General features: G+C 41.7%; 1 protein-coding gene across 7 annotated transcripts in view; it reads left to right on the plus strand.

The window, feature by feature from the left end:
* The window catches only part of LOC117368064 (c-Myc-binding protein-like), a 41,457-nt gene extending 17,271 nt beyond the window's left edge, over positions 1-24,186 (plus strand). For 3 of the 7 annotated variants that reach the window (XM_033961340.1, XM_033961338.1, XM_033961343.1), the window contains 4 exons: positions 9,662-9,761; positions 16,800-16,959; positions 17,081-17,250; positions 22,571-24,186. In XM_033961340.1, the coding sequence (XP_033817231.1) occupies positions 23,743-24,054 (312 nt within the window). In that variant the 5' untranslated portion in view covers positions 9,662-9,761; positions 16,800-16,959; positions 17,081-17,250; positions 22,571-23,742 and the 3' untranslated portion in view covers positions 24,055-24,186. The remainder of the gene's footprint in view (positions 1-9,661; positions 9,762-16,799; positions 16,960-17,080; positions 17,251-22,570) is intronic. The other 4 variants (XM_033961342.1, XM_033961344.1, XM_033961339.1 and 1 more) reach the window with 3 other exon arrangements.
* The last annotated feature ends 2,112 nt before the right edge of the window (positions 24,187-26,298 follow it).

Genomic DNA, 26,298 nt, shown 5'->3' on the forward strand with positions numbered 1-26,298 from the left:
TCTCCAGAGTTTTTTTAAAAATTTTTGTTCTAAATGCACAGAACATAAACAGGTCTTTTACTAATGTGTGGCTGACATGCAGTGTTGTATAGTAACTACGTAAATGTAACTAAGTTTTGTTTCATTATTTACTTATGTAATAATTTCATCAGTTTTCTCTACTTTTACTCATTTACATCTGATGCTTACTGAGGGAATGGCACAGTTTAGGGGGTGAAGAGCTATTGTGCACGAAAGAGGAGTGTGATTGAGTTTGATTGTGTGTGATGATCTTACGGTGGCCAAACAGGTTGGAAAGATGACGGTGAAAGCTAGAAGGCTGATGCTTGGATGCATAGGGAGAGATATGGCCAGTAGGAAAAAGGAGGTATTGATGCCCCTGTATAAGACTCAGGTGAGACCTCATTTAGAATATTGAGCACAATTCTGGAGACCACACTTTCAAAAAGATATAAATAGGATGGAGACGGTCCAGAGGAAGGCTACTGAAATGGTTGATGGTCTATGTCATAAGATCTATGGTCTATGGTCTATGTCATTAGGTATAGACTGATAGATATGTGCTGATAGACGCACATTGGTTACCTATTAACCATAGGATTCTGTATAAATTGATGTTCTTAATTTTTAAGACCCTCAAATCTAGTGAACCACTATTCATATCTAAATCATTGATCCCATACAATCCCCAAAGATCTTTACGTTCATCTGAGTTAAACTTACTATCAGTCCCTTCTTTAAAAATTATCGGAACGAGAAGAGCAGATATCTTTACTGTCGCAGGTCCACAATGGTGGAACTCCCTTCCCCAATACATTAGAATAGAACAAGATATTTCAACCTTTAAAAATTTATTAAAAACTTATTTGTTTAAGGACGCTTATGACCTTTAATAATTCTAAACTATCCATTTTGTTTTAATTAATATTCACAAAAGTGCTTTGTAAATTTTTACCCTACCTTTTGTTTTTTCCTTTTCTTCATGCCCTTATTGTAACTACACCGCCTTTCCTTCTTTCCATGTTAGTTATTATTGGATTTTTATGTTATTATGTTTAAAGTTGTTTTATTATATTATGTACATCGCTTAGAAAATTTGTAATAGGCGATCCATCAAGAGTTAAATAAACTTGAAACTTGAACTTGTATATGCAATATGTATACTTTGGAGGAAAGGCGGGAAAGGGAAGATATGAATGAGACTTTTAAATACCTATGTGGCATAAATACACATGAATCTCTTTCAACTGAAAGGAAACTCCAGAGTAAGAGGGCATAGAATGAGGTTAAGAGAAGACAGTTTTTCTTATTAAATTCTAGTTTTTCTTGTTAAATTCTCGCTGATTCCATTTCTTGGATCCCATTTTGAGGACTCGAGTTGAAGTTATGCTAACAAGTTATGTTTACAATTTCTAATAATTGTAGATTATATCTTTTTAATTTGTATTGTATTTTTATTTCTAGCTTAACTTTATCTTTCTGTACAAGTGGATACTTGATTATATATTGAAAAAATTTGATTAAAAAAAAAAGAGAGAAGATAGGCTCAGGAGTAATCTGAGCGAATCTTTTTTTTTTTTTTTTAGCTTAAAGGGAGGTAGATGCATGGAATAGTCTCCCAGTGGAGGTGGTGGAGATGAAAACTGTGTCTGAATTCAAGAAAGTGTGAGACGGGCACGTGGGATCTCATAGGGAGAGGAGGAGATAGAGGATGCTGCAGAAGGGCAGAATGGATGGGCCATTTGGCCTTTATCTGCCATCGTATTGCTATGTTTCCATATATCTGGATTTTCCTATTTCAAACCTCATCACACAAACTGTAGATTTTTTCATCTTAAATTTTGCTGTTCAGTGAATATAGCTTATAAGAACAGTGGAGTTGCCTGTGTTTGTTGAACTGCTTACTGGTCTCCAGCAAAATAGAATAGTGATGAGTTGGGGGGATTGCCCCTTAACTCCCCTGTGTTTCTCCTAGGACAAGCAGGATGAGTCAGCCACATATGGATGTTGTCCCAACAGCTCCCAATTTGCGGATAAGCTCTCCAATAGCTCAGAGAGATTTTTTTTCTCTCTCTCTCTCTGAGCACGTGCAGTGCCCAGGCCCCACTGGGCATGCCCGAGCCCTACCCATTTCCCCCTGCTTCCCCCTAATCCCCAGTCTTTAGTTTCCACCCGTTCCCATCGGTCGGATTTTCTACAGCTCTTCATTACAACTTTTCTACCCATCACCTTGAAGATGCCTGAATCATCTAAAGAAACGACTGGGATGCAGGAGAAGGATGAATACACTGGATCCTCATGAATTGTGCGCCCACTGATTGGATCCGGCGCTCGAGGTTTCCGTGTTGCTTGCATTGTGCGCACATGTCACCACGTGCACGCAAGCTAAGGAAGAGGGCACTGAGAGACTTCATGAAGAGAAGTGAGGCCCGAGAATCTTCCTCCAGCAGCCATCCTCATCCTTCCCATCAAATGCTGTCAATAGAAACTAGCATGAAGTGGAGATGAAGCTGAAGCCGGTAACAATTCTAGGTGAATAGACAAAAACTTAGTGAGTTTTATTATTGAAATTCTATTTTACAAATATTTATATTTTTTACTGTATTATTGTATTTCACTGATTGTCCAGCTCTTTTTAGTGTAAACCGCCTAGAACTTTTGGTTATTCTATATAATAAAACCCTAGCCGCGCATGTGCACTCTTATCTGCATGCTTCCATGATCCGTATGTCTGTGGCCGCAGGAGTGCGCATGACCGCTTAGGGTTCCCCCCCCCCCCCTGTAAGACAGTTCGTCTTCATCGGCGGTGTCTTTGCCCCCCCTCCCCGGCACACCCAAACCCCCGTTCAGCCTCCCATCCGACCCTCCCTTCCCGTGGTCTGGCCGGCTCCCTTAGTCCCTTGCCGCCGCCCCTCTTCCCTTCCCGCGGTCCCGACAAATGTCCTGATTCCAGGAGTGGCTGCAGCACTCTAAACACTCTGCTTCGCGGCCTTCTACTGCCCTGATTTGCTCTGCCCAACATGGCAGAGCACTTCAGGGCAGTAGAAGGCCGCGAAGCAGCGTGTTTAGAGTGCTGCAGCCGCTGCTGGAGTCAGGACGTTTGTCGGGACTGCAGGAAGGGAAGGGGGCGGCAAGGGACTAAAGGAGCCGACCAGACCGCGGGGACGGTGCACGGCAGCCTGAACAGCATGTAGGCTTGTGGCGCATGAAGGAGTTTGAACAGGTGGTGGCAGTTTCGCTGGAGTTTGAGTGGTGGTGGCAGTTTCGCTCAGAGGAACGGCTGGAGGGTATAGTGCCAGTGCTGCAGGTGTCCCATGCAGGTAAAAATTCTCAAAGGAGGGGGAGAGGGAAAGGGGGCTGCTTTGTGGGAGGGGTGTGCTGGGAGACAGACTGCTTTGCTTGGGGGAAGACAGAAGGGGGGGGGCCACGGAGAGACAGTCAGGGAGGAACTGGAGGGGGAGAAGGAAAGGAGGCTGCTTTGGGGGGAGGGGTGTGTTGGGAGGCAGACAGCTTTGCTTGGGGGAGGGGAGACAGAAGGGGGCCACGGAGAGACAGTCAGGGAGGAACTGGAGGGGGAGAGGGAAAGGGGGCTGCTTTGGGGGAGGGGTGTGTTGGGAGGCAGACAGCTTTGCTTGGGGGAGGGGAGACAGAAGGGGGCCACGGAGAGACAGTCAGGGAGGAACTGGAGGGGGAGAGGGAAAGGGGGCTGCTTTCTAGCACCACCACTAGTGGTGGTATAAAAGAATAAAGTTATTATTATTATAAAAGCAAAAAAAATAGTTGTATTGTTAGTACGTTTTGCATCACAATCATCCAGACAAAAGAAAGCAATAATGACAAAAAATCATAAGCCGAAAAAGTGGAGAAAAATAGACCTCATACACAGATCGCCATGACTAACAGTACCCTGAGCAGTCTGTATCAAGATCTACACATATATATATTTTACGTCTTTCATGCATATGTAAGACTTTTATTTTTTTTAAAATAATGTGCTTCTAAGCAGGATCATAATCTAGATTTCACTGCAAAAAAATCAATATCAAGGACTACAGCTGAGTATGCTGTGCTGAAGCCCTTGTGTTTTTTATTGTAAGAATATAAGAACATGAGAATTGCCGCTGTGGGTCAGACCAGTGGTCCATCGTCCGCTCACCCGGCGGCCCCCAGGTCAAAGACCAGTGCTCTAAATGAGTCCAGCCTCACCTGCGTACGTTCCAGTTTAGCAGGAACTTGTCCAACTTTGTCTTGAATCCCTGGAGGGTGTTTTCCCCTATGACAGAATCCGGAAGAGCGTTCTAGTTTTCCACCACTCTCTGGGTGAAAAACTTCCTTACGTTTGTACGGAATCTATCCCCTTTTAACTTTAGAGAGTGCTCTCTCGTTCTCCCTACCTACTTAAGCATTAAAATATATGAGTACATTGCATTTTTGCTTTTACTTAAGAACTTTGACTTAGCATGTGCAAACCGGCTATTGCAGAAGCGATAAAGCATTACTGATTTTTTTCTAAATATTTTTAGGGAGGGAGCATGCCATGGATGGAGAATGCACATGGAAGCATTAACCAGTTAACCGTCACCAGGGCTTTATCTATTTTTTTGACATTCGGGGCTTTGGTAACAGTGGGTCAGCCCCCTCCTGACCCCCATCACTACTGTCCCCATCTAATCCCTATCTCAACCCCCAAATTCAAATGCCCCCAGAATCAGAACCTTTTCAAATATCTGATCCCCCAAAAGACTAGAATGCCTGAACATCCAACCACATCAGTTTATTGAAAGAGCCCCTTAATGCCATGCTGCAAGAGAGAAGATATTTCCACAATATCGATGCCCATGGACTAAAACAGGGGTGTCGAAGTCGGTCCTCGAGGGCCGCAATCCAGTCGGGTTTTCAAGATTTCCCCAATGAATATGCATGAGATCTATGTGCATGCACTGCTTTCAATGCATATTCATTGGGGAAATTCTGAAAACCCGACTGGATTGCGGCCCTCGAGGACCGACTCCGACACCTGTGGACTAAAACATAAGTTTACAGGAACACAAATAAAAATGAACTGCTCCATGAATCCAGGTGCCCAATAGAACATGCTGAAGGGATTTTCTTTGTGGAGTATGATGGATCAAGAATGTGAAATATTTTAATACGCAGCAGACTTCGTACTTTTCCAACAGATGTGGTGCAGAACTCAGCAGCAGTTTGTTCACAAGATTCTGTATCAGGTGTGAGCTCAAATGTCTCTGTGTTGACCACAAATTATTAGGAAGTGCTTTATGCACTTTCCAGAAAGTTGTGGCTTTAAACTTCTCCACAGGAAGAGGAGGCAGAGCATAATTAATGCATAGCCAAACTAGGCACTAAAAACATAAGAACATGAGAAAGGCTATGCCAAGTCGGCCTGAGGACCATTGAGCCCAGCATCCTATTTTTGACTGGGGTCAATCTGGGTCACAAAAATACCCAGTAGAACCCAAATGCTCGATTTGTTTCTCATAGCTCATTTCCAGGGCTGAACAGTGGCTCTCCCAAGTCTACCAGGCTAATAATTTTTTTTATGAACTTTTCCTCCAGGAACTTGTCAAATCCTCCTTTGAATTCTGATGTCTTGGTTTCTTTGACTACATCCACTGGCAACAGACTTCACAGTTTAATTTTGTGCAGTGTGAAATAAAACTTTCTAAGATATGTCTTCAATCTTTTTTATGTTCAATGTGTCATAATTTTAAAAATTCCCTAGCATACCTCCTCTCAGTAGTTTTTTTTTTTTCTCCAAGCTGAAAACCCTAACCTGTTTATTGTTTGTTGTACATTTGATATCCCGCTTAATGCAATAGTTCAAAGCAGCTTACAAACTAAAATGAAATTAGGCACTTGAGAAAAAACATAGTAACATAGTAGATGACGGCAGATAAAGACCCGAATGGTCCATCCAGTCTGCCCAACCTGATTCAATTTCTGGGCAAGAATCCAAAGCTCTACCTGGTACTGTGCTTGGGTTCCAACTGCCAAAATCTTCATCAAAACCTATTCCAGATCATCTACACCCTCCCAGCCACTGAAGCCCTCTCCAGCCCATCCTCCCCCAAACACCCATATACAGACCATGCAAGTCTGCCTAGTACTGGCCTTAATTCAATATTTAATATTATTTTCTGATTCTAGATCCTCTGTGTTCATCCCACGTTTCTTTGAACTCAGTCACCATTTTCCTCTCCACCACCTCTCTTGGGAGCACATTCCAGGCATCCACCACCCTCTTCGTAAAGTAGAATTTACTAACATTGCTCTTGAATCTACCACCCCTCAACCTCAAATTATGTTCTCTGGTTTTACCATTTTCCTTTCTCTGGAATAGATTTTGTTCTACGTTAATACCCTTCAAGTATTGAACATCTGAATCATATATCCCCTGTCCCTCCTTTCCTCTAGGGTATACATATTCAGGGTTTCCAGTCTCTCCTCATATATCTTCTGGCGCAAGCCTCCTGACATTTTGTCACCCTCCTCTGAACTGCTTCAAGTCTTCTTATGTCCTTCGCCAGATATGGTCTCCAAAACTGAGCACAATACTCCAAGTGGGGCCTTACCAAATACCTGTACAGGGGCATCAACACCTTTTTCCTTCTACTGGCTACGCCTCTCTTTATACAGCCCAGTATCCTTCTGGCAGCAGCCTTGTCACACTGTTTTTTGCCTTTAGATTTTTGAACACTATCACCCCAAAGTCCCTATCCCCGTCTGTGCATATCAGCTTCTCACCTCCCAGCATATACGGTTCCTTCCGATTATTAATCCCCAAATGCATTATTCTGCATTTCTTTGCATTGAATTTTAGTTGCCAGGCATTAGACCATTCCTCTAACTTTTGTAGATCCTTTTTCATATTTTCCACTCCCTTTTCAGTGTCTACTCTGTTACAAATCTTGGTATAATATGCAAAAGGCACACTTTTCCTTCTAACCCTTCCGCAATGCAGTGGCATACCTAGCATATGTGACACCCGGGGCCCATCATTTTTTGACACCTCCCCCCCCCATTTATATGAAAAATATGATTTTTAGTAACAATCCACATACTGCACAAGAGTGTACCTAGGAAAAGGCAGCATCTTAAACACTGCAGTGAGCACTAGAACACCAACACATACATTGTAAAACTAAACAAGCCAGATCCTGCACAGTCAATTGATCCTGTACAGTCGATGCTATCAGAAAGCCATGTCTCTTTCATACACACAGACAGATACACCCTTGCCCAATATGGAATAATCACAAATTAAAAATATGTCGACAAAAGTTAAACTGAACTGCCAAGAAAGCAGACTCTGCATACAATGCAACACCACAACACCTCAAAAACAGTAATACCGGTACATGTCCTCTAATACTGTGCAAAATATAAAGATAGTAGATGTAAATTTGAAAAAACTGATACATAACAATCACCACTTTACAAATTAACAAATAAAAATAAAACAAATAATGAGAAATAAGAAAATACCATTTTATTGGACTAATCCCAGTAAGCTCAGTCCCCATCCCCGCAAATCACCTGATTCCATCCACACAAACCTTAAATTGGTTTATATTGAACTTATTATATTAAAGTATAAAAAGAAACAATATTCTGTACAATTGTCAATTTATAAATCAGCATCTTCTCCCCACTCTCTCTTCCCCATTTCCCTTCAGCGTCCTCAGCCCATTCTCTCTCCACTTTCCTTCAGCGCACGCACATAAAAACAAGCAAGTAATTTTATATCATTTTCATTCTATTCCATTCATAGAAATTAAAATCTAAATAATGCCAGTCACATAGCAAAACACGATTTTACAAAAATAATTCCCTGCACAGTCAAGCCTGCAAGGATTACTAGATGTCTTCCAGCAGCTCCCCTCCCTCCCTCCCCCTTACTTTTGTGTCCAAGTCAAAATGATCTACCAACAATAAATTTTTAAAAACACAAAACACACTGTACACAGAGAAAATGTTAATTATCATTTATATTCCTTGGGTTTTCAAAGAGGTCAAGGCAGATGACTTTATGCAATGTCACCTCAGTAACAACTATACAAAAATAGACATATATAACCCCTCCCTTTTTACTAAACTGCAATAGCGTTTTTTAGCACAGGGAGCTGCGCTGAATGCTCCATGCTGCTCTCGACGCTCATAGGCTCCCTGCGCTAAAAACTACTATTGCGGTTTAGTAAAAAGGGGCCATAGTGTAAAATATAGACAGCATATATAAATTCTCAAAATGGACACATTTTGATCACTCAATTGAAAATAAAATCATTTTTCCTACCTTTGTTTGGCAATTTCATCAGTCTCTGGTTGCACTTTATTCTTCTGACTGTGCATCCAATATTTATTCCCTTCTTTCAGCCTCCTGTATGCTTCCTCTCCTCCAGACCTCATTCTCTCCCCCATTTCTTTCTTTCTTTCACCCTGCCCCCTTCTTTCTTTCTCTCTCCTCATGCCCCCTTTCTTTCTGTTTGTCTTTCTCTCTCTCTCTCTCTCTCTCTCTCCGTGCCCCATTTCTTTCTTTCTTTCACCCTGCTCCCTTCTTTCTTTCTCTCTCCATGCCCCCTTTCTTTCTCTATGTCTGTCTTTCTCTCTCTCTCTCCCCATGCCCCATTTTTTTTCTTTCTTTCTTTGTTTCACCCTGCCCCCTTTCTTTCTTTCTGGATCCCTGCGCCCCCCCCCCCTTTATTTCTTTCTGGCTCCCTGTCTCCCCCCCCTTTTCTCTCTTTCTCCCTGCCCTCCCCCATGCCACCGCCATTGGGAAACATGCTGCTGCCACTGCCGCCAGGGAAAGGCTGCCACTGGCCATCAGAAATAGGTCGGTGCCGAGTTCGCTCTTCCTGTTTCTTTTTCCCGCGGGCCGACCAACTCTCACTGCCTGACGTCAATTCTAACATCAGAGAGGACGTTCCGGGCCAGCCAGGCAGCGATTGGCTGGCCCAGAACATCCTCTCCGACTTCAGAATTGACGTCGGATGGCTAGAGTTGGTCGGCTCGTGGGGAAGAGATGTAGGGAGGGAGAACTTGGCGCCGGCTTGTTCCTGATGACGGCAGTGGCAGCTTTTCCCCGGTGGCAGCCTATTCCCCGGTGAGTGGCCAGCTGTGCACCCCCTTGGGCTGTGCACCCAAGGCGGACTGACCCTCCCCCACCCCCCTCTTGGTATGCCACTACTGCAATGTCACTCACAAACATATTAAACAGGATCGGCCCCAGCACCGAACCCTGAGGGACTCCACTACTCACCTTTCCTTCCTCTGAAGGAATACTACCCTATCTGTCCTGAAGGCTCTTTTGTGGTTCTTTTGTCTTTTGAATGCACATACTGTAGTCTTTACACCATTACTGTGTTCTCTGATGGTGCGGTTGATTGTATTGTTTTGCACTGTTCACAGCCACAGCCACTTTGGTTTGCTTCTGTATTTCTTGTATGCCCTTTGTTACTCTGGTTGACCTCAATATACATGATTTCCAAAAAAAAATATATATATATAAAATATAAAAATATACAATTCCAAGGTGCCGAAAGTTACACTTCAAAAAGAAATTTTTTTAAAACATGCAAAGTTTAACATTTTTACACTGGCCTGTAAATCTCCATATTGTGTTGATTCCTTACAAATTTGCTAGATCTTGGTTCAAATGTGGGATCACAACAGATGTTGCCAGCAGCGATCCAGGCAGTAGCGAGAGATTGCCGACCCAACACCAAAATCTGCGCAGAGCTCAGGTAATTCTGCATCCCTGGGAAATTCTGTGCAAATTCTGCATTGTGCAGTAGTGCAGAATTCTGCCAGGAATATTATATTTACAGTTGAATAAAATATGAGGAACTGGTGTGTTACAGGGACTGCAGCAAGTTAGTTCAGGTGTGAAGTGAGTGATTAGTCTTTACCATGAGTTTTAAAGGATAGCGAGAAGTCTCAGGCTTTCACTTGCTTCCTGAAGTTTCGAGTTAGATATAGCCCCTCTGGGATTGAATTCCAGAATGTGTGGACTAATCCTGATAAGGCTTGCTGGCAGATATCACATCATGCAATTTCTTTGGACAAAGGTACAAATAAAGATGCTACTGCAACATCCTTTTCCTTCTATGCCCTGCTACTATGACCAGGCAACTACAAACTGGAGGAGTGTGTGGTGCAGTGGTTGGATCTACAGCCTCAGCACCCTGGGGTTGTGGGTTCAAACCCCGCGCTGCTCCTTGTGACCCTGGGCAAGTCACTTAATCCTCCATAGCCCCAGGTACGTTAGATAGATTGTGAGCCCACCGGGACAGAGAGGGAAAATGCTTGAGTACCTGATTGTAAAAACCGCTTAGATAACCTTGATAGGCGGTATATAAAATCCTAATAAAAAAAACAAAACAAAAAACTCATTAAGAAAACATGACCATATCACAGAAGCTTACATCAACTCACATTGGCTACCAATCCAAGAAAGAATACAATTTAAATTCTACTGCATGTTATTTAAAGCCCTAAATGGAGACAGCCCCATCCTACCTGAACAACCGCCTCATCCAAGCATCCACAACCAGACACAGAAAAACGCATTCCCCATTCATACCTCCTCCAATCAAAGAAATAAAACGATCAAAACTACACGATGGCCTCTTAGCCACTCAAGCCGCAAGATTGGACAACCAGACCTCCAAACTTCTGATTACCACCCCTGACTACAAGACATTCAGAAAAGAAATAAAAATTATACTTTTCAAGAAATTCCTGAAGCAGCCCTAACTTCATGTTCTCTTAATAACTCTAAATTTGACAAACGTGCTTCCATTGTTACCCCCTTTCAAATCTTTTGTAACCCACCTTACTCTTAACCCAAGAAATGTCAAAAGATCCACCCTTTACCACTCTAGTAAATCAATCGTTCTCCCAATATAACCCCCATTTATAAATCTTTTGTAAGCCGCCTTGAACCGGAGGGTAATGGCAGAATAGAAATCCCTAATGTAATGTACTTGAGATCTTATCTGTGGAATTTGTTGCCAATAGATTTACCTAGTGAACTCTCATATATGATTATTAAATCTCGTATTTTTGGATTGGCATACTCTTAATTGCTCTATCAATCAGGGGATATTTAGTATCATATTGGTATGAACGTTAGGGGAGAGATTTGCAGTTGCTGCTTTTCATACTTATATTTTAAGTTTTATTTTTTTTTTTTCTATTGTAATTAGAATTTCTTTTGTAATTTATTATTTTCTTTGTATTTCACTTTTCTTGTCTTTTTTTAATTCTTTATTCATTTTTACAACTTACAACAAGTGTAATCGGAAATAACATTTAAACATACAAACATCACTTGAATTTCTGTTAGAATCATTTTAAATTAATGAAATGTATCCCCCCCAGCCTTACCATATCATATGTAATCACGTATATCATATAATATATTCTTTTCTACTAATCCAAACAATTAATATAAGATCAGAAACCCTACCCCCACCCCCATCCTCTCATTTGCAATTGTATAATTAAGGGGAAAATGTTATTTACTCATTACAATAATCTGTTAATGGTCCCCAAACATCCTTGAATTTATTAAAATGTCCTTTCTGTATGGCTAGTATTTCACTTTTCTATTGATTATGGAGTTCTTTTCTTTTTTGCTTAGTACAATGTAAGCCATTATGATGATGTATCGAATAGTACTCCATAAATACTAATAAACATAAACATCTTAGATAGGGTTACCAGATTTTACTATTGGGTTTTTTTTATAATTTATATTCCGCATATCCTACAATTCTATGCAGATTACAAATTATTCAGGTACTCAATCATTTTTCACTAACTGTCCCGGCAGGCTTCCACTCTGTCAAATGTACTTGGGGCAATGGGGATTAAGGCCCGGAATCTGTATAGGACGATCAGTAGGTTTTTTATAGATCGTGGTGCAAAATTTACCATCCATTAAAGATATGGTCATATCTAGAAAGGGCAAAGATATGACCATATCTTTAATGGATGGTAAATTTTGCACCACAATCTATAAAAAACCTACTGATCGTAATAATCTTTTGAGGTATAAAAGCTTCCATCCTAGACATCTGCCCAACAACATAGCTACAGGTCAATTTTTACACCTCTGTAGGCTTTGTTCTTCCAAAAGTGACTATATATTGAAAGCTGAAGATATGAAAGTCAAATTCAAAGAAAGGGGATATCCAACATCTGTTATTAAAAGAGCTTATAAAAGGGCACTTTGGTCCAATAGGGATGATTTATTATTGTCAAATAATCAACACAATGATGCTGACGTAGTTTGTGTCCTTCCCTATTCCCAACACGCTTTCATGATTTCAAATATATTTATTGAATTTTTAGTAACCAAAACAGAGATACAAAAAGAATAATGAACAAGTGAACAAAGAGGTTCAAACGAACCAACCAAATATCAGAAGAGTACATAATACAGAATACATATGATATGATGTTTATAATTTTCGTTGCAAAAAAGAAAAAACACAAGGAAACCTGGAGGCTCAAAAGAACCCACTGTAGAACCTGGAGAGGAGAAAGAGAAAAAAGAGGAAGACTAAGAAAAGGTGAGGAGGAAGAGGTAGATCAAGTAGAAGATGGAAGAGAGAGACTAGTAATGACATAGTAATGAGTGAAGAATGATGAGTAATGAGTAAAGGATACGGGGCGGACATCCCATGCCAACCTGGAGTAATGGATAGAGAAGAAAAAGAGAGAGAAAGTTGGACATAACAAGATCAAGAGAAATTAGAGGAAAGACAACGGTTAAGGAGAGTAGCGTCAAATAGGATCCCATATCTTGGAAACGCGCTGCAATCGGTTTGTAAATTCAGCAGCTTTTAGTTCATAGGAATGAATCATGAGAACAGTATTCCACCAGAAAACAACATTAAGCAAATCTGCGGATTTCCAATTGTGAAGAATCATTTGAATTGTTAAAGCAATTAAAATATTAAGAAGAGCTTGTTGACTGGCGGAGAGGGGATCTGACACAGCTAAAGCTCTGTAGAGCAAGATATCGAAGGAGAATACCGACGAAATAGGGAGAATACGTTGAACAAGACGCCATATTTGTGTCCAAAAGTCCTGAAGGATAGGACATGCATAAATCATATGATGAAGGTCCCCTAACTCCGAAGCAAAGTGCCAACACCTATTGGAATCCCTAATGCCAACCATATACATCTTGTTAGGAGTCCAAAAAACTTTGTACGCAAGAAAATAAAGCGACTGAGATAAACTTACAGATGCTGTTGGGCGAATTATTTTGCTGAAATAATGGTCCCAGTCCTGATCGGTTCCACGCCAAGTGGAGTAAGATGACCAAATATCCGTAGATCTCTTGGATCTAGGGTATAAATGTGATCTGAGTTCTTTATAAAAAAGGGACGTGGTATGACCTAGTTCTAGCGCTAATTTTGAGAGAGTCATGAAAGGAGAGGTTTGGGTATAGGAAAAAATGGATGGGGAACATTTAAGTAGACAGTGAGAGAGCTGAATCCAATGATAGCATTCCGTTGTAGGTAAGTCAAACCTGTCCATGAGCTGAGCAAAAGAAAGGAGTTTACCATTATCCATGACCTGATTTAAAGTCCATATCCCTTTGTCAATCCAGGAACTCCAGTGAATAGGGCGATTACCAATACAAAAAGAGGGGCTGTACCAGAGAGGAGAACCATTCGTGTTGTGTCTATCGGACCCGGAAATACAATCAAAATGCTGAACCGCTTGGAGGGTGGCATATATGGTGGTAGATTTACAAGGTAATGAGGAAGTAGAAAGGAAAGACAAATTAGATAATGGGATCGGACTGACAAGATGCTGTTCGACTCGAAACCAGGCAGCCAGTTCGTTAGAGAGACTAGGATCCAGTGTCCAGAATGAACTATACCGCAGAAACGAGGCAACATGATAGAGAAAAAAGTCCAGAAAGCCCATGCCCCCATTTTCTTTAGAGGCTTTGAGAATTTTTAGGGAAATACGAGGTGTTTTCTTACACCAGAGGTAAGCTGAGAGCTTCACTTCAATAGATTTATAAAACTCCTTGGGGGCTAATCTAGGGAGCATAGAAAGATAGTAGTTAACAGTCGGTGTGATAGTCATCTTGATAGCTTCAAGACGTCCCCACCACAACAAGGAAAGAGGGGACCACCTCTTCACCAATGCATCGATCTTGGATATTAAAGCAGCTGTCGTTCAGACAGTGAGTCGAAACGCTGCTGAGATGCAGCCATCTGTGTGTGGATTAACTCTAATTCCCCTCGCATATCTTGTGATATTTCCATGTGTGATTTCATTAGAGATTTTATATTCTGCAATTCTGTTAGGATCGGGTCAATCTCCTCCACGAGGTCTGCAGCGGAGCCAGGCTTCTCAGGAGAGGGGGGAGCCGACTTGAGACGTTTACTTGCTGGAAGTGTGTCGGCTTTAGATTTTTTGCTAGCCATGATATATTAAAAGTTAGAATAGTTGTTAACAAGGCTGCAGCTGAGAAAAAAAAAATGAAAGAAAGCGAAAAGAACAGGCAAATTCTAAAAGATAAGCTTAGAAAAGGGTGGGAGCAAGCAGCTCACGCGACCATCTTGCTCAAGTCCAAACCGGAAGTCTCCCAACACGCTTTCAAAATCAAGCACATCATCAACCAACATTGGAGTACAGTGGTGCCTCACACAACGAACTTAATTGGTTCCAGGAGCAAGTTTGTTATGCGAAAAGTTCGTTATGTGAAACGCGTTTTCCCATAACAATACATGTTAAAAAAAATTATTCGTTCTGCAGCATAAAATATGCTAAGATGACATAAAAAAAGATAAATTTGTCAAAATGGTGAAAATGGTGGTCTTGCTGAGGCCAAACTCTTTGACGAGGTCACACTGTTTGACCCCACATTCACTCCTTCTAATTCACTTCCCGTTTCATTTCAACAGAAATCACCTTCCTGCTTTTTTTAGAAGCCATGATATATAAAAAATATTGAGTTTATCTTAAAAGGACGACTGCCGTGATACGTGCGTGCGTGCGTGATTTAATTCGTAATGAAGAACGATTGCCGCGATACGTGCTTAAGTTAAGCGCAGTGACTGACTGCCTGCAGTGCCTGCGCGGAAGGATGCAATACATCGGCAGCGATCGTGGAAGCTCGGGCGACTTCGTTGTGTGAAACGAAGTTCGTTGTATGAATCATGACATGAAGTTCGTTGTGTGCAGCGTTCGCTGTGCGAGGCGTTCTTTATGCGAGGCACCACTGTATATTACAATATCATGATGTTTTTCAAAACCCCCCAAGATTTGCTTACTCGCGGGGGTGGAACCTCAAACAGTATCTAACTAAGGCCCAATACCACTCTGAGGCACCTGACACTAGCTCAAAAGGTTTTCATTCCCCTTGCTCAGCCTGTTCTGTCTGTTCCTATGGTGTGAAATTATCTGATATGACTATCCCTGAATGGGTGAAGAATCGCAAATCTTTAAAAATGACTAACTGCAATACCAAGGTATTAATCATAATTCAAAGCGATGAACAATTTAAAATACATTCAGTGGGAAACAATACAATACAAACTTTAAATAATAACATAAAATTAAAAATAGTTCAACATATTCGTAATATAAGGTAAAAAAGGGGTGCGAAATACAGTTCATGATAGAAAAGCAGAACAAAAAAGGGAAATACATGAGGGAGGCAAATAACAATATAATATAATAATAAAAACATTGGCCTAAGGATTAATGGATTAAATACCAAAGTCATCTTTAAAAAGGAATGTTTTTAGATTACTTTTAAATTTTCCCAGATCATGCTCATTTCGTAGATAAATTGGAAGGGCGTATCTGGGAAGAAAATCAATAGCAGAAAAAAAAAGCAGCTCACTTTTGTAGGCTGAATATCTACTTTGTTGCGTTACTTTATTTTTTCTTTCCAAAGGGATTACTAAGTACAATAAAAATGTGTGTTCTTAGCTAAAATAACTTGCTATCTTGAAATACTGCTTCAGAATTGTGTTTCCTAAGAACAGCATGTATGAGGAACCGATGCGGTTCTCTGAGAACTGGATCCATGTTTCTCTTATTTTTTTTTTTTATGTGCTTACGGAGTGAGGCAGTCACATTTTGAAATCTGCAAACTTGAGACATGAGGTGATGCATAATCTTGGGTAGAGGCTAGCTCAACCCCCCCCCCCCCCCTTTTACAAAACTGCGGAAGCGTTTTTTTTTAGCACAGGCTGGTATGCTGAATGCTCTGCACTGCTACTGACGCTCATAGGAACTCTATGAGCGTCGGAAGCACTGCAGAGCATTCAGCACACCGGCCTGCGCTAAAAAAAAAAAAAAAACTCGCTTCTGCGGTTTTGTAAAAGGAGGGGAGGGGGATAAAATAGCAGTTAGATGCAAGAAAAAAACAGAGATAAAATCCAAAATGTTTCTGAAAATCAAGTTGAACTGAATTCCAAAGGCTAACATCATACAGTATTGCATTTATAAGAAATAAATTACCCTGCATGATGCATTTTTAAAGCATTCCTTTCTAAAGAGAAGAGTCCATATGGAGAATAATTACTCGCCTGTGTAAAACATTTTAGCATGTGTAACTTTACCACAAGGTCCTTAAAATTGAACAAAAGCCCTCCATTTATATATTAAATAGGCCATGTCTGTTGTCTGTATCATAGCCTTGGTGCTTTAGGGTCAGAAAACAGATCTTGTGGCCAGAAAAACCAACCTAGACAAATTAACCTGGTTTATATATATATATTTTTATATATCAACAGAATATAACTAGGCCTGATCAATTTTGCAGAATCCAGGTCTGTTTGTATCCCTTGAAGACTAGATTTGCGCACCTCCGGTCCATGTTGGTTAAATTATCATTCACTGTAGTTATATACTGGAAGTGGAGAAGAAATTAAAAGGAGGACTCGCCAAAGCTCTGTGAGTATGAAACAGGAGGGGAGGTAGGTTCTGATCAGCTATACTTTGAGCATGCCGCACTCTGAGAGCTCCCTGACCTTGCTGACATATTTAACCCACTTTTTCTGTCTTTCCCACACAGCGCAGGAGCCCAGTCTGAAGCACTTCTATATAAAGCCCGTGACGCAGCAGTCATCTGGCAAGCACAGAGGCCTGTCCTGGAGAATAATTTGTCTGGCATTAAGAAGGACTGAAAGGTTATGTTACTACACTGCAGAATGACCAAGATTCTTAGTCACGCGTCCAGAGAGGGTAAATGTGTATTTACAAGATATGCAAATAGGCAGCACTACGCTCATCTGTAGAAAATTGCAATGATTACTGTAAAATCTGTGAGTTTAAACTGGATAAAGGTCCCACAAAACACTGGGAATTAAAGGAGAGAAAAAAAAAAGATATTGACCTTTTCTTACAGAAGAAAGATTAAATCTGTCACACCTTTAAATGCTGTGTGTTAGAAAGGAACATGTCTGAACGTTAATCTCCAGAGAACTGCTCTTTCCCCCCCCCCAACACACTTTTGAAAAGAGGTTTTGAGTGAGATAGGATTTGTGTTGCTCACTAGCAGATAGGAAAATGTTACATTACGTTCTAATCCCTCAATGTGTTTCTGGGGGAAGGGTCCCGGCCATATGCAAATGATAGAATTTACTATGACGAAGAGTATCACTAAACTGTGATCATTTGTACATGTACAAAGATTATACAGTGGTATCTCGGTTTACGAGTGCACCAGTTTGCGAGTGTTTTGCAAGACGAGCAAAACATTTGCAAAATCGGCGCCTCGGAAATCGAGTGTGGCTCGATTTATGAGCGCCCCCCCCCCTGCGATTCGGCACCCCCCCTGACGCGATCGGGCACCCTCCCCGCCACGATTGGGCACTCCCCCACCGCTATTGGGCACCCCCCGCCGCTTCTTACCGTCATCTGGGCACCGGCACTGGCATGTCCTGTGCTTGGTGCCGGTGCCCGAAGATCGGCCTCCTCTTCTGCTGGGCCTTGAGCATGCGCAGATGCTCAAGGTCCAGCAGAAGAGGAGGCCGATTTTGGGCACCAGCACCAAGCACAGGACATGCCGGTGCCGGTGCCCAGATGACGGTAAGAAGCAGTGGGGGGGGGTGCCCAATCGCAGGGGGGGGTGCCCAATCGCAGCGGGGGGTGCCCTATCGCGGCGGGGGGGTGCCCAATTGCGTAGCGGGGGGGCCTAATCATGGGGGGGGCGGATCGCAGGAGGGGCCTTCGGGGGGAGCAATGCCGGTTCTCGTGGGGGGGGGAGAAACGTATCAAAGTGAGTTTCCATTATTTCCTATGGGGAAACTCGCTTTGGTAAACAAGCATTTTGGATTACGAGCATGCTCCTAGAACGGATTATGCTCGTAATCCAAGGTACCACTGTAATTATTAACGGGAAAAGCACATAGGTTCTGATTCTATAAAAACTGGCGATGATTAATGCGGTGCTAAGAACTATTCTATAAAAGTTAGGCAAACTGTATAGAATCACACTTAATGCCACCTAAACAACCTTAAGTGTCACTAGGCATCCTTTCAGGTTTACCACATTTATTCCAGGGTTTTATTGGCCAAAATGTCAACCCCTAAGCTAGGTGCAAAGCGGCACCTAAATCAAAAACAGGTGCCTAACTCGAAAACACGACCATGACCTGCCCCCTAACCACACCCACTGTTAGGTAGGCACTTTGGACTAGAGGCCTACGTTTTATAGAATCACGTTGAGTTAGGCACTTAACTTTCAATTAAGTCCAATTATCGGCAATTATGAGGTGTTAAGTGCCAATTATTGGCGCTGATTAAGCTTAGTAGTTAATTAAGTTAGGCACCTATCTTTAGGCAGACTTTAGGCAGGTTTTGGGAGAAGCATTTTTTGGTGATGAAACAGATGCCTCACCCTGACAGTTAAAGAAGGTAGTTGGCTGAGTTGGCTCCAGAGGATCTGTGTGTTTTTTGGAGGATGGGTTGGTGAATGGAGTGATGGGCTAGTGACAAGGAGTAGGATTAGATTATTACTACAGGTAGATTTTGATTGGAAAAAAAGAGGAGAAAAATAAGAGCCGGGTTTAGCTGAAAGGCTACCATTAAGGGTCTTAGCCTACAGAGGTCTGAAATTCAAAAGGAAAGAAATTCTTTCTCTTTCACTTTGCTACTGGGCCAATTGGACTCTTAGGCCTCCATCCCGGTGCATTCTGGGATGCATGGGAGTGGCCTAAGGATCTGGTTGGCCAGATATCTAAGCCCCTCCAATGGGAGGGGCCTTAGGCATCTGAGCCAATCAGGGCCTTAGGCCCCTCCTTAGTGCATCCCAGAATGTACCAAGAAGGGGAAGGCCTGCCATTTTGGAGTGGCAGGACTGCCAGTCAGAGGGTGTAAGCGTCCATCCGGTTGGACTTTCTTTGGGAAAGATATAGGGGTTGTGGGGGGAAGGTTAAGGGGCACCAGGGGGGTCCACAGGTTTACAGAAGCCTACAGGTGGAGGGTCTACAGGGATCTGGATGGGAGGTATCGCTAGTTGGTGGTGGTGGTGAGGGTTGGGAAGTTCCAGGGGGGTTCAGGAGCAGGAGGATGCTACGAAAGGGGGCTCTTTGGGAAGTTCTGAGAGGTGGTTCAGGAAGGAGGAAGTGGGCATCCCTGCTGCTGGCTGACTTTGTGGACTTTGTGGATTCCCTGCCGCAGCTACTCAGCTGATCACGGCAGAGGGATTCCATTGCTGCGATCAGCTGTCATATTTAACCCTGTCATAAATTACCCTGTCATAAATTACCCAGCTGATGGCAAGGGATCAGGCATGATTCTCTAACCAGTGCCTGTGACACGGGTGCTGGTTAGAGAATCGGGGCAGTTAGGTGGCATTAGGTGTTTGCCCATTAGGATAGACGCGATTTTGTATAGGGCACCAGTGTGCGATTCTCAGCCGCTTCTTAGGTAGCTGCTGGGACTTATATTCTATACAGAATCTGCCCCTATCTCTGTCCCTAACAGGCTCAGAATCTAAGTTTTTAACTGGGGTAGGGTTACCATATGGCTCCAAAAATAGGAGGATGGATTGAGACATCCAGGTTTTATTGCCATTGTAGATGCAAAACCCAGATGTCTCAATCTGTCCTCCTTTTTTTGGAGCCATAGGGTAACCCTAATCTGGGGCAATGGGGTGCCAAGTGACCTGCCCAGGGTCACAAGGAGGCTACAGCGGTCGCTTTAGGATGAGGGGATTATGAGTTAAGAGCGACCTTGAAAAGTGGGCTTTTATTTATTTAGTTAGTTATATTTCTTATATATCGCTTCTATTTCAGTCTGGACTTGAATATGGCCAGGGATGGGACTTGACAAACTGACTCCGCTTGCCAGATCCCTTGAATATTGAACTCTTTAGATCCTACCAGCTGGTGCATCAACTCTAAGGGTGCACTGAGCCATACGATATGGCCCAGATATTGCATTCCTCTAAACTGTTTCTCTCTTTTCAGCAGAAAGAGATCCTGCCAAGACTGTAGCCTGACACCTTGTACCTGGGCAGCCCGTCATTTTAGTGTCCTTCCCTCAACCATATCATTGGTTTAAAAATCTTCAAGTTTACATTACATTACATTGGCAAGACATTATAATACCGTAATGGTTTTCTAAATGTATAAATGTAGTGGACAGAGTTTAAAATTATATTTTACAATATTTGGAACACCTGGGACAGGAGACTCCAGTTAGAATAGTAGAACACAATTAAAGTTGCTGATGCCACTAATACAGAGGATCAGATGGTCCTTTTTAAAAAAAATATATATATTTTCTTTTTTAATGCATCTATAAAGACACCGTGGTAAGAGTTATTGCAAAGGTTGTGTTAAGTAACAGTTCACACCAAAGCTATCTTCTGAATCTGAACATGAGGATTGGAAAAACAAAGCATATCTGGGTTTTATAAAAAGACTTTTAATATAAACTTGTGGATGAAAAGCTTTGGTAATCAAATTAAATCATATTTGAACATAAAAAAATATTTCTAGTGAATCATAGAAGCTAAACATAAAAGATTAATATGAAGTTTAAGAAGGGCAGGTATTTAAAGTCAGAAATAGAACTTGGCATCAGGAAATATTCATTATTAATCGCACAAAACATCTTTTCCTTATGGTTTTCCATCTAGCTTTTACCAGGAGGTCATCATCCATGGCTTACCTCCTTTCTTCTCAACTATTCAACAAGCTATTGCACACAGGCTTTCACCTTACTCCCTTGAATTTGGCTCTCATCAGGAGGCCATTGTTCATGTATTAACCCCCCCCCCCCCTCTCTCTCTCTCTCTCTCTCTTTTTCTTATGAGGGTGGTTTGAAAACTTTGGTAAAAAGGGAAGTTAAACAACGTAGTCTCCATTGAAGGCTTTACACTTAGGGCTCCTTTTACTAAGGTGCGCTAGTGTTTTTTGCGCACATACAAAATTACCGTGCGCTAAACCACGTGGTACGCTTTTAGAATAATGCCAGCTCAATGCTGGCAGTAAGGTCTAGCGCATGCAGCAATTTAGCGTGCACTATTCTGCACTTTAAGGCCCTAACGCGGCTTAGTAAAAGGATCCCCTTAGTCCAGCGAGTTTCTATTTTTATTTTGTATCATAGGAAAAATAACTTACAAGAAAACTGGAAACTTGCTGGACTACAGGGCTGATTCTATAAATGATACCTAAAATGGTGCTGGCCATATGTCAGTCATGCTTAGGCATCATTTAGGCACCTGAAATCTAGGCCAGGGTTTTAAAGGCCTACATTTCAGGTGCCTAAGTATTTGGAGAATCACGCTTAGCAGTGCCTAAGGGCTCCTTTTACTAAGGTGCGCTAGCGTTTTTAGTGCACACACAAGATTAGCGCGTGCTATCTGAAAAATTACCGCCTGCTTAAAAGGAGGTGGTAGCGGCTAGCGCGTGCGGCATTTTAGTGTGCGCTAAGCACTAAAACCGCTAGCGTGCCTTTGTAAAAAGAGCTCTAAGTCATGATCTGCCCATAGAAATGCCCACATAAGCATTAAACACCGCTAAGCACCCTGCAATAGGCAACTATCTTTTATAGAATTGGATAGGTGTCTATCGCTCAATTAATTTTTTTTAGCCAATTAATCAGGCTATTAAGGGTATTTTGCCAATTAAGTTAGGTGCCTAACTTTAAGTGTCCTTTATAGAATCAGCCCCTAAGGGCTAGATTCACTAAACTCACCTTTCCGATCCAATCCATGGGCAATTTGTGGCTGAGTCTTGCCAGACAACCGATTCACTAAAGAGTCCCCATGCAAATGATCTGATCGGACACACACCCAAAGATTGCTGTAGAGAGATTGAGACGCATGCGCAGGAAGCATTTCAACTTCATGAGCCCTGCTTCCACTCTGCGTTTAGGCAGGGACCAGGGAAGCCCCGCCTACTCTCTATAATGTCCACCCAATCAATGCTAGCTTTGCTAGTTAAAAATTGCTTGCCCGACAACTCAAATTACTGTTGTTTTAGGACTTTCACTTTGCAACCAGACTACAGAACAGAACATGCTTTAAACCCACGGGTCTACTTTATTGCAGATTTTGGTATCATCCGCAAAGAGACAAATCTTACCTCACAGCCCTTCTGCAATATCTTTTACAAGAACAGGCCCAAGAATCGAACCTTGAGGCACACCACTGGTAACATACTAGACCAGAGAGTTGACGATGAAATGAGAGATTACGAGAGAGAAGCGAATCCACCTCAGCCTCACTTTGACCCGCAGAAGTGGTGGTGTCTCTATTGTAAGACGTTTCTGTTGTTATCAGACATCGCTAGATGACTCTATGTAATTCCAGCCTCTTCAGATGAATGTGAGAGGCACTTCAGGGCGGTCAATGCTCCACACATAATTACGTCACAATGTAGTAGCATGTATCCTGAAACCGTTGAGGCTATTTCGATTGTGCTTGAGTGATTTTGGAACAGTGTCTCCTACAAGTGATCTTTTTGTGTGATCCCTCTTTGTCAATGTGGCTCTTTCTGTTTTCTCCTGTCAAGTTTCAAGTTTATTAAAAAAATTTTTTTTTTACCAAAAATGAGCCTTCGGGATATTTGGAGCATTGAGCTTAAGCAACAGATTTCTGCTACTCAATGGCCACGAATTTGGTCTTGGAGGATGAGATGTACAGCATCAGCATCAATGAGACAAACTTGGTTTTTCTTGTTACATAGAAGTTTTCGGACCCCTGTTCGTTTACAGAAATTACATAGTTCAAAATCCAATAGATGTTGACACTGTCATCTGGACATAGGAACACTGGATCACCTACTATTCTATTGTCCTTTAATACTTATCTTCTGGGGACATATTAACTTGATTTTAGAGACAGTAATCTGTGGGTCATTATTATCCCTTAAGCCACCAATAGATAAACATAAAAACAGACTGTTGGATATTATGACTGGGGCAGCCATCCAAATGGTCACAAAAAATTGGAAACATTTTGATTGTTTGAATTTTACTTTTTGGTGGCACTCATTATGTTCAGTTTATAGATACGAAAAAATGATATTTATGTAAGGAGGTAATAAAAGGTTTAAAAGGGTATGGGGTCCATTGACTAACTTTATTGATAATACTTGAATGATATTTCCCTTTACTTCTGATTAGAATTTACATATCCAGGGAGGTAGGGAGATATTATTATGGGCCGGGTGTGAAAGAGCAAGGGGCAGGAGCGTCGGCCGGGAGCTGCGGAGTCTAAGCATGGCGCACTACAAGGCTGCCGATTCAAAAAGGGAACAATTTAGAAGATACTTGGAAAAGGCAGGTGCACTTGATACCCTCACCAAAGTTTTGGTGGCCTTGTATGAAGAGCCAGAAGAACCAAACAATGCGCTGGACTTTCTGAAACACCATTTAGGAGCTTCTGGTCCTGAGACGCCAGATGTGGAGATTCTTCGGCTGGAGTTGGCAGAACTCAAACAGAAATATGAACTTATATTGGAAGAAAACAGAGAGCTTAAGACAAGGCTTGCTGAGTATGACCCATCTACAGAAGACAAGCACGCTGAGTAAGGCTGCCTCCTAAAACATCTCGCTTAATGAAACACTTCACCTGACCCTGTACAGCTGTATGTGTTGTATATTGTGTAATAACTGTTTCTTTTGCTTTGGGGCGTAAATAAATAGTGGGGAATTTTGATGCAATACAAAAAAAAAAAAAAAAAGAAATAGGAGGGGGGTGAAAATGTTATTTATATATTTTATAGAAATTTGTAAGTGCTATTTTTTAATATATTCTGTAATGTATTCATATATGCGCTATTTTAAGGTTCAAAATGAATAATTATAAAAAAAAAATTTTCATAAAATGCAAATCAAGATTTCTAAGTATTTTACAAATTGTATTTAAAAAGGGGAAAACGATGAACAAATAAATACTGACTAAACAATACATCACAAACGTGATACGATAGGAAAGTGGGGGAACTACAATTTAAAAGTAAAGAAAACATAAAGGGTAAACAACAATAGGGAAGCCAGGGAATAAAGATTATTAGATAACCTTGGCTTTTCCAAGTCTATTCAGCAGTTATATGCATCTTGGAAAAGGTAGCTTTTTAGATTTCCCTATAATTTTGATGGAGTTCCTTTTGGTTTTCTCTCTTATATATTATTTTTTGTGTGTGTTTTTATGTATATTCTCATCTATTCTAGGTCCTGGGTTCAATTCCCTCAAAGAGGCAGTGGGAAGTAAAATTATGAAACAGCCAGGAGTGGTGTATAAAAAGTATATTTTATATATTCTATGTATATATATATATAAAAATAGGCTTTTACAAAAACAGAGTATACAGTTGGAGGGGCATAATCAAAAGAAACGTCTAAGTCCATTTTGGGCCTAAGTTGCAAGTCGCCCAAAGTCGGACATGGGAAAAGGTCCATTTTCGAAAAATACATTCAACATATTTTTTTTTTTTTTTTTGAAAAATCATCCAACTGTACGTCCAGCCATCTGATTAACCAGACCGCTAAGTCATCCATCTTTATACTCCATTTTTGTCCAAAAATTTGTCCAAATCACAAACGCCTAGAAAAAGACATTTTGGGCACGGGAGGGGCCAGAAAAGTGATGGACCGGACACCCAGACATGGCACCAGAGTAGTGGGGTACCTTACAGGGTACTGCTGTGAACTTTACAAAAAGGATCCCATATAAACATCTCACTACAGCTCCCTTATAGGTCATGGTGAGCCCCCAAAACACCCACCTATCTACCACCCCAGTATGACTGCAGGAGCCACTTAAATGGAAGTACAAAAGGGTTGGGGGTTTTGGGGGTGTACATTTTTCACCATGATTGCAGTGATTAGAGTGGCTTATGGGCCTGGGTCCCCCTCTCAATGGTTCACTAACCCAACCCCAAGACCACTTAAGCCACCTCTGTGTAGCTCTACTAGGCTTTCCTATGCCAGGGTGCCAGGTGCTGATGTTCTGGAGGCAGATATGTAAAGTTGTTATTACGAATTTTATGGGGGGGTGGTCAGTGATCACTAAGGCAGTGTGTGGGGGTCTGTACTTTGTGTCTGCAGTGCTTATCTGGTCACTTTAGATACCTTCTGTAGACTTAGACCTGGTTTTAGATGGCCTAAGTCATAACGTCCAGGTTCCGTCTAGGCAGTGTTGTAAAACTTTCAGTTATACATGCAATACGACTAATTCTAGGATGGCCCACGTCCCACCCAAATCCCGCCCTCGACACTCCTCCTGACCCACCCCTTTTAGCTCTGGTCATTCAGCAACACTGTGAAGGCCTAGGTCATTTTTAAATAAAACCCAGTTCGATTATGGACACTTGGACGAATTGTCTCACTGATTGTCCAAGTGCCGATTTAGGCCGGTTTTTAGACGTTTTTCTGTTTCAATTATGAGCCACTTAGATTTAAAGCTGCTTCTGTGTGTTCATTTCTATGTACTGTCTAAATGAATGGTGCATGTGTGTTTCTGAATAGTGGGTGTGTTGGCGTGAAGAGTCTTGTCACTGAAGGTTGAAGGTGGTATAGCAAATCTCAATAAATTTAAGCATATATATGGCTAGCAAGGTATTCTGGGATAAAGGGCCCAATGAGCCAGACTGCCTCCATAACCTTGATGGACTTTTCAAAATCTCTGAATTTTGGTGGAATCTTTTCCCTTTTAGTTTGAAATTAAATGAAACAGACATAGTTCATCCTGAGGAACTTCTTGCTCTAAGCAAGCAATGCTGGGTGACTGCTTTACCACAGAAAATTCTCCCTCTGTCTCAAGCTTGGCAGGAT

Source organism: Geotrypetes seraphini, chromosome 10 (assembly GCF_902459505.1).
Source record: "Geotrypetes seraphini chromosome 10, aGeoSer1.1, whole genome shotgun sequence".
Classification (NCBI taxonomy): domain Eukaryota; kingdom Metazoa; phylum Chordata; class Amphibia; order Gymnophiona; family Dermophiidae; genus Geotrypetes; species Geotrypetes seraphini.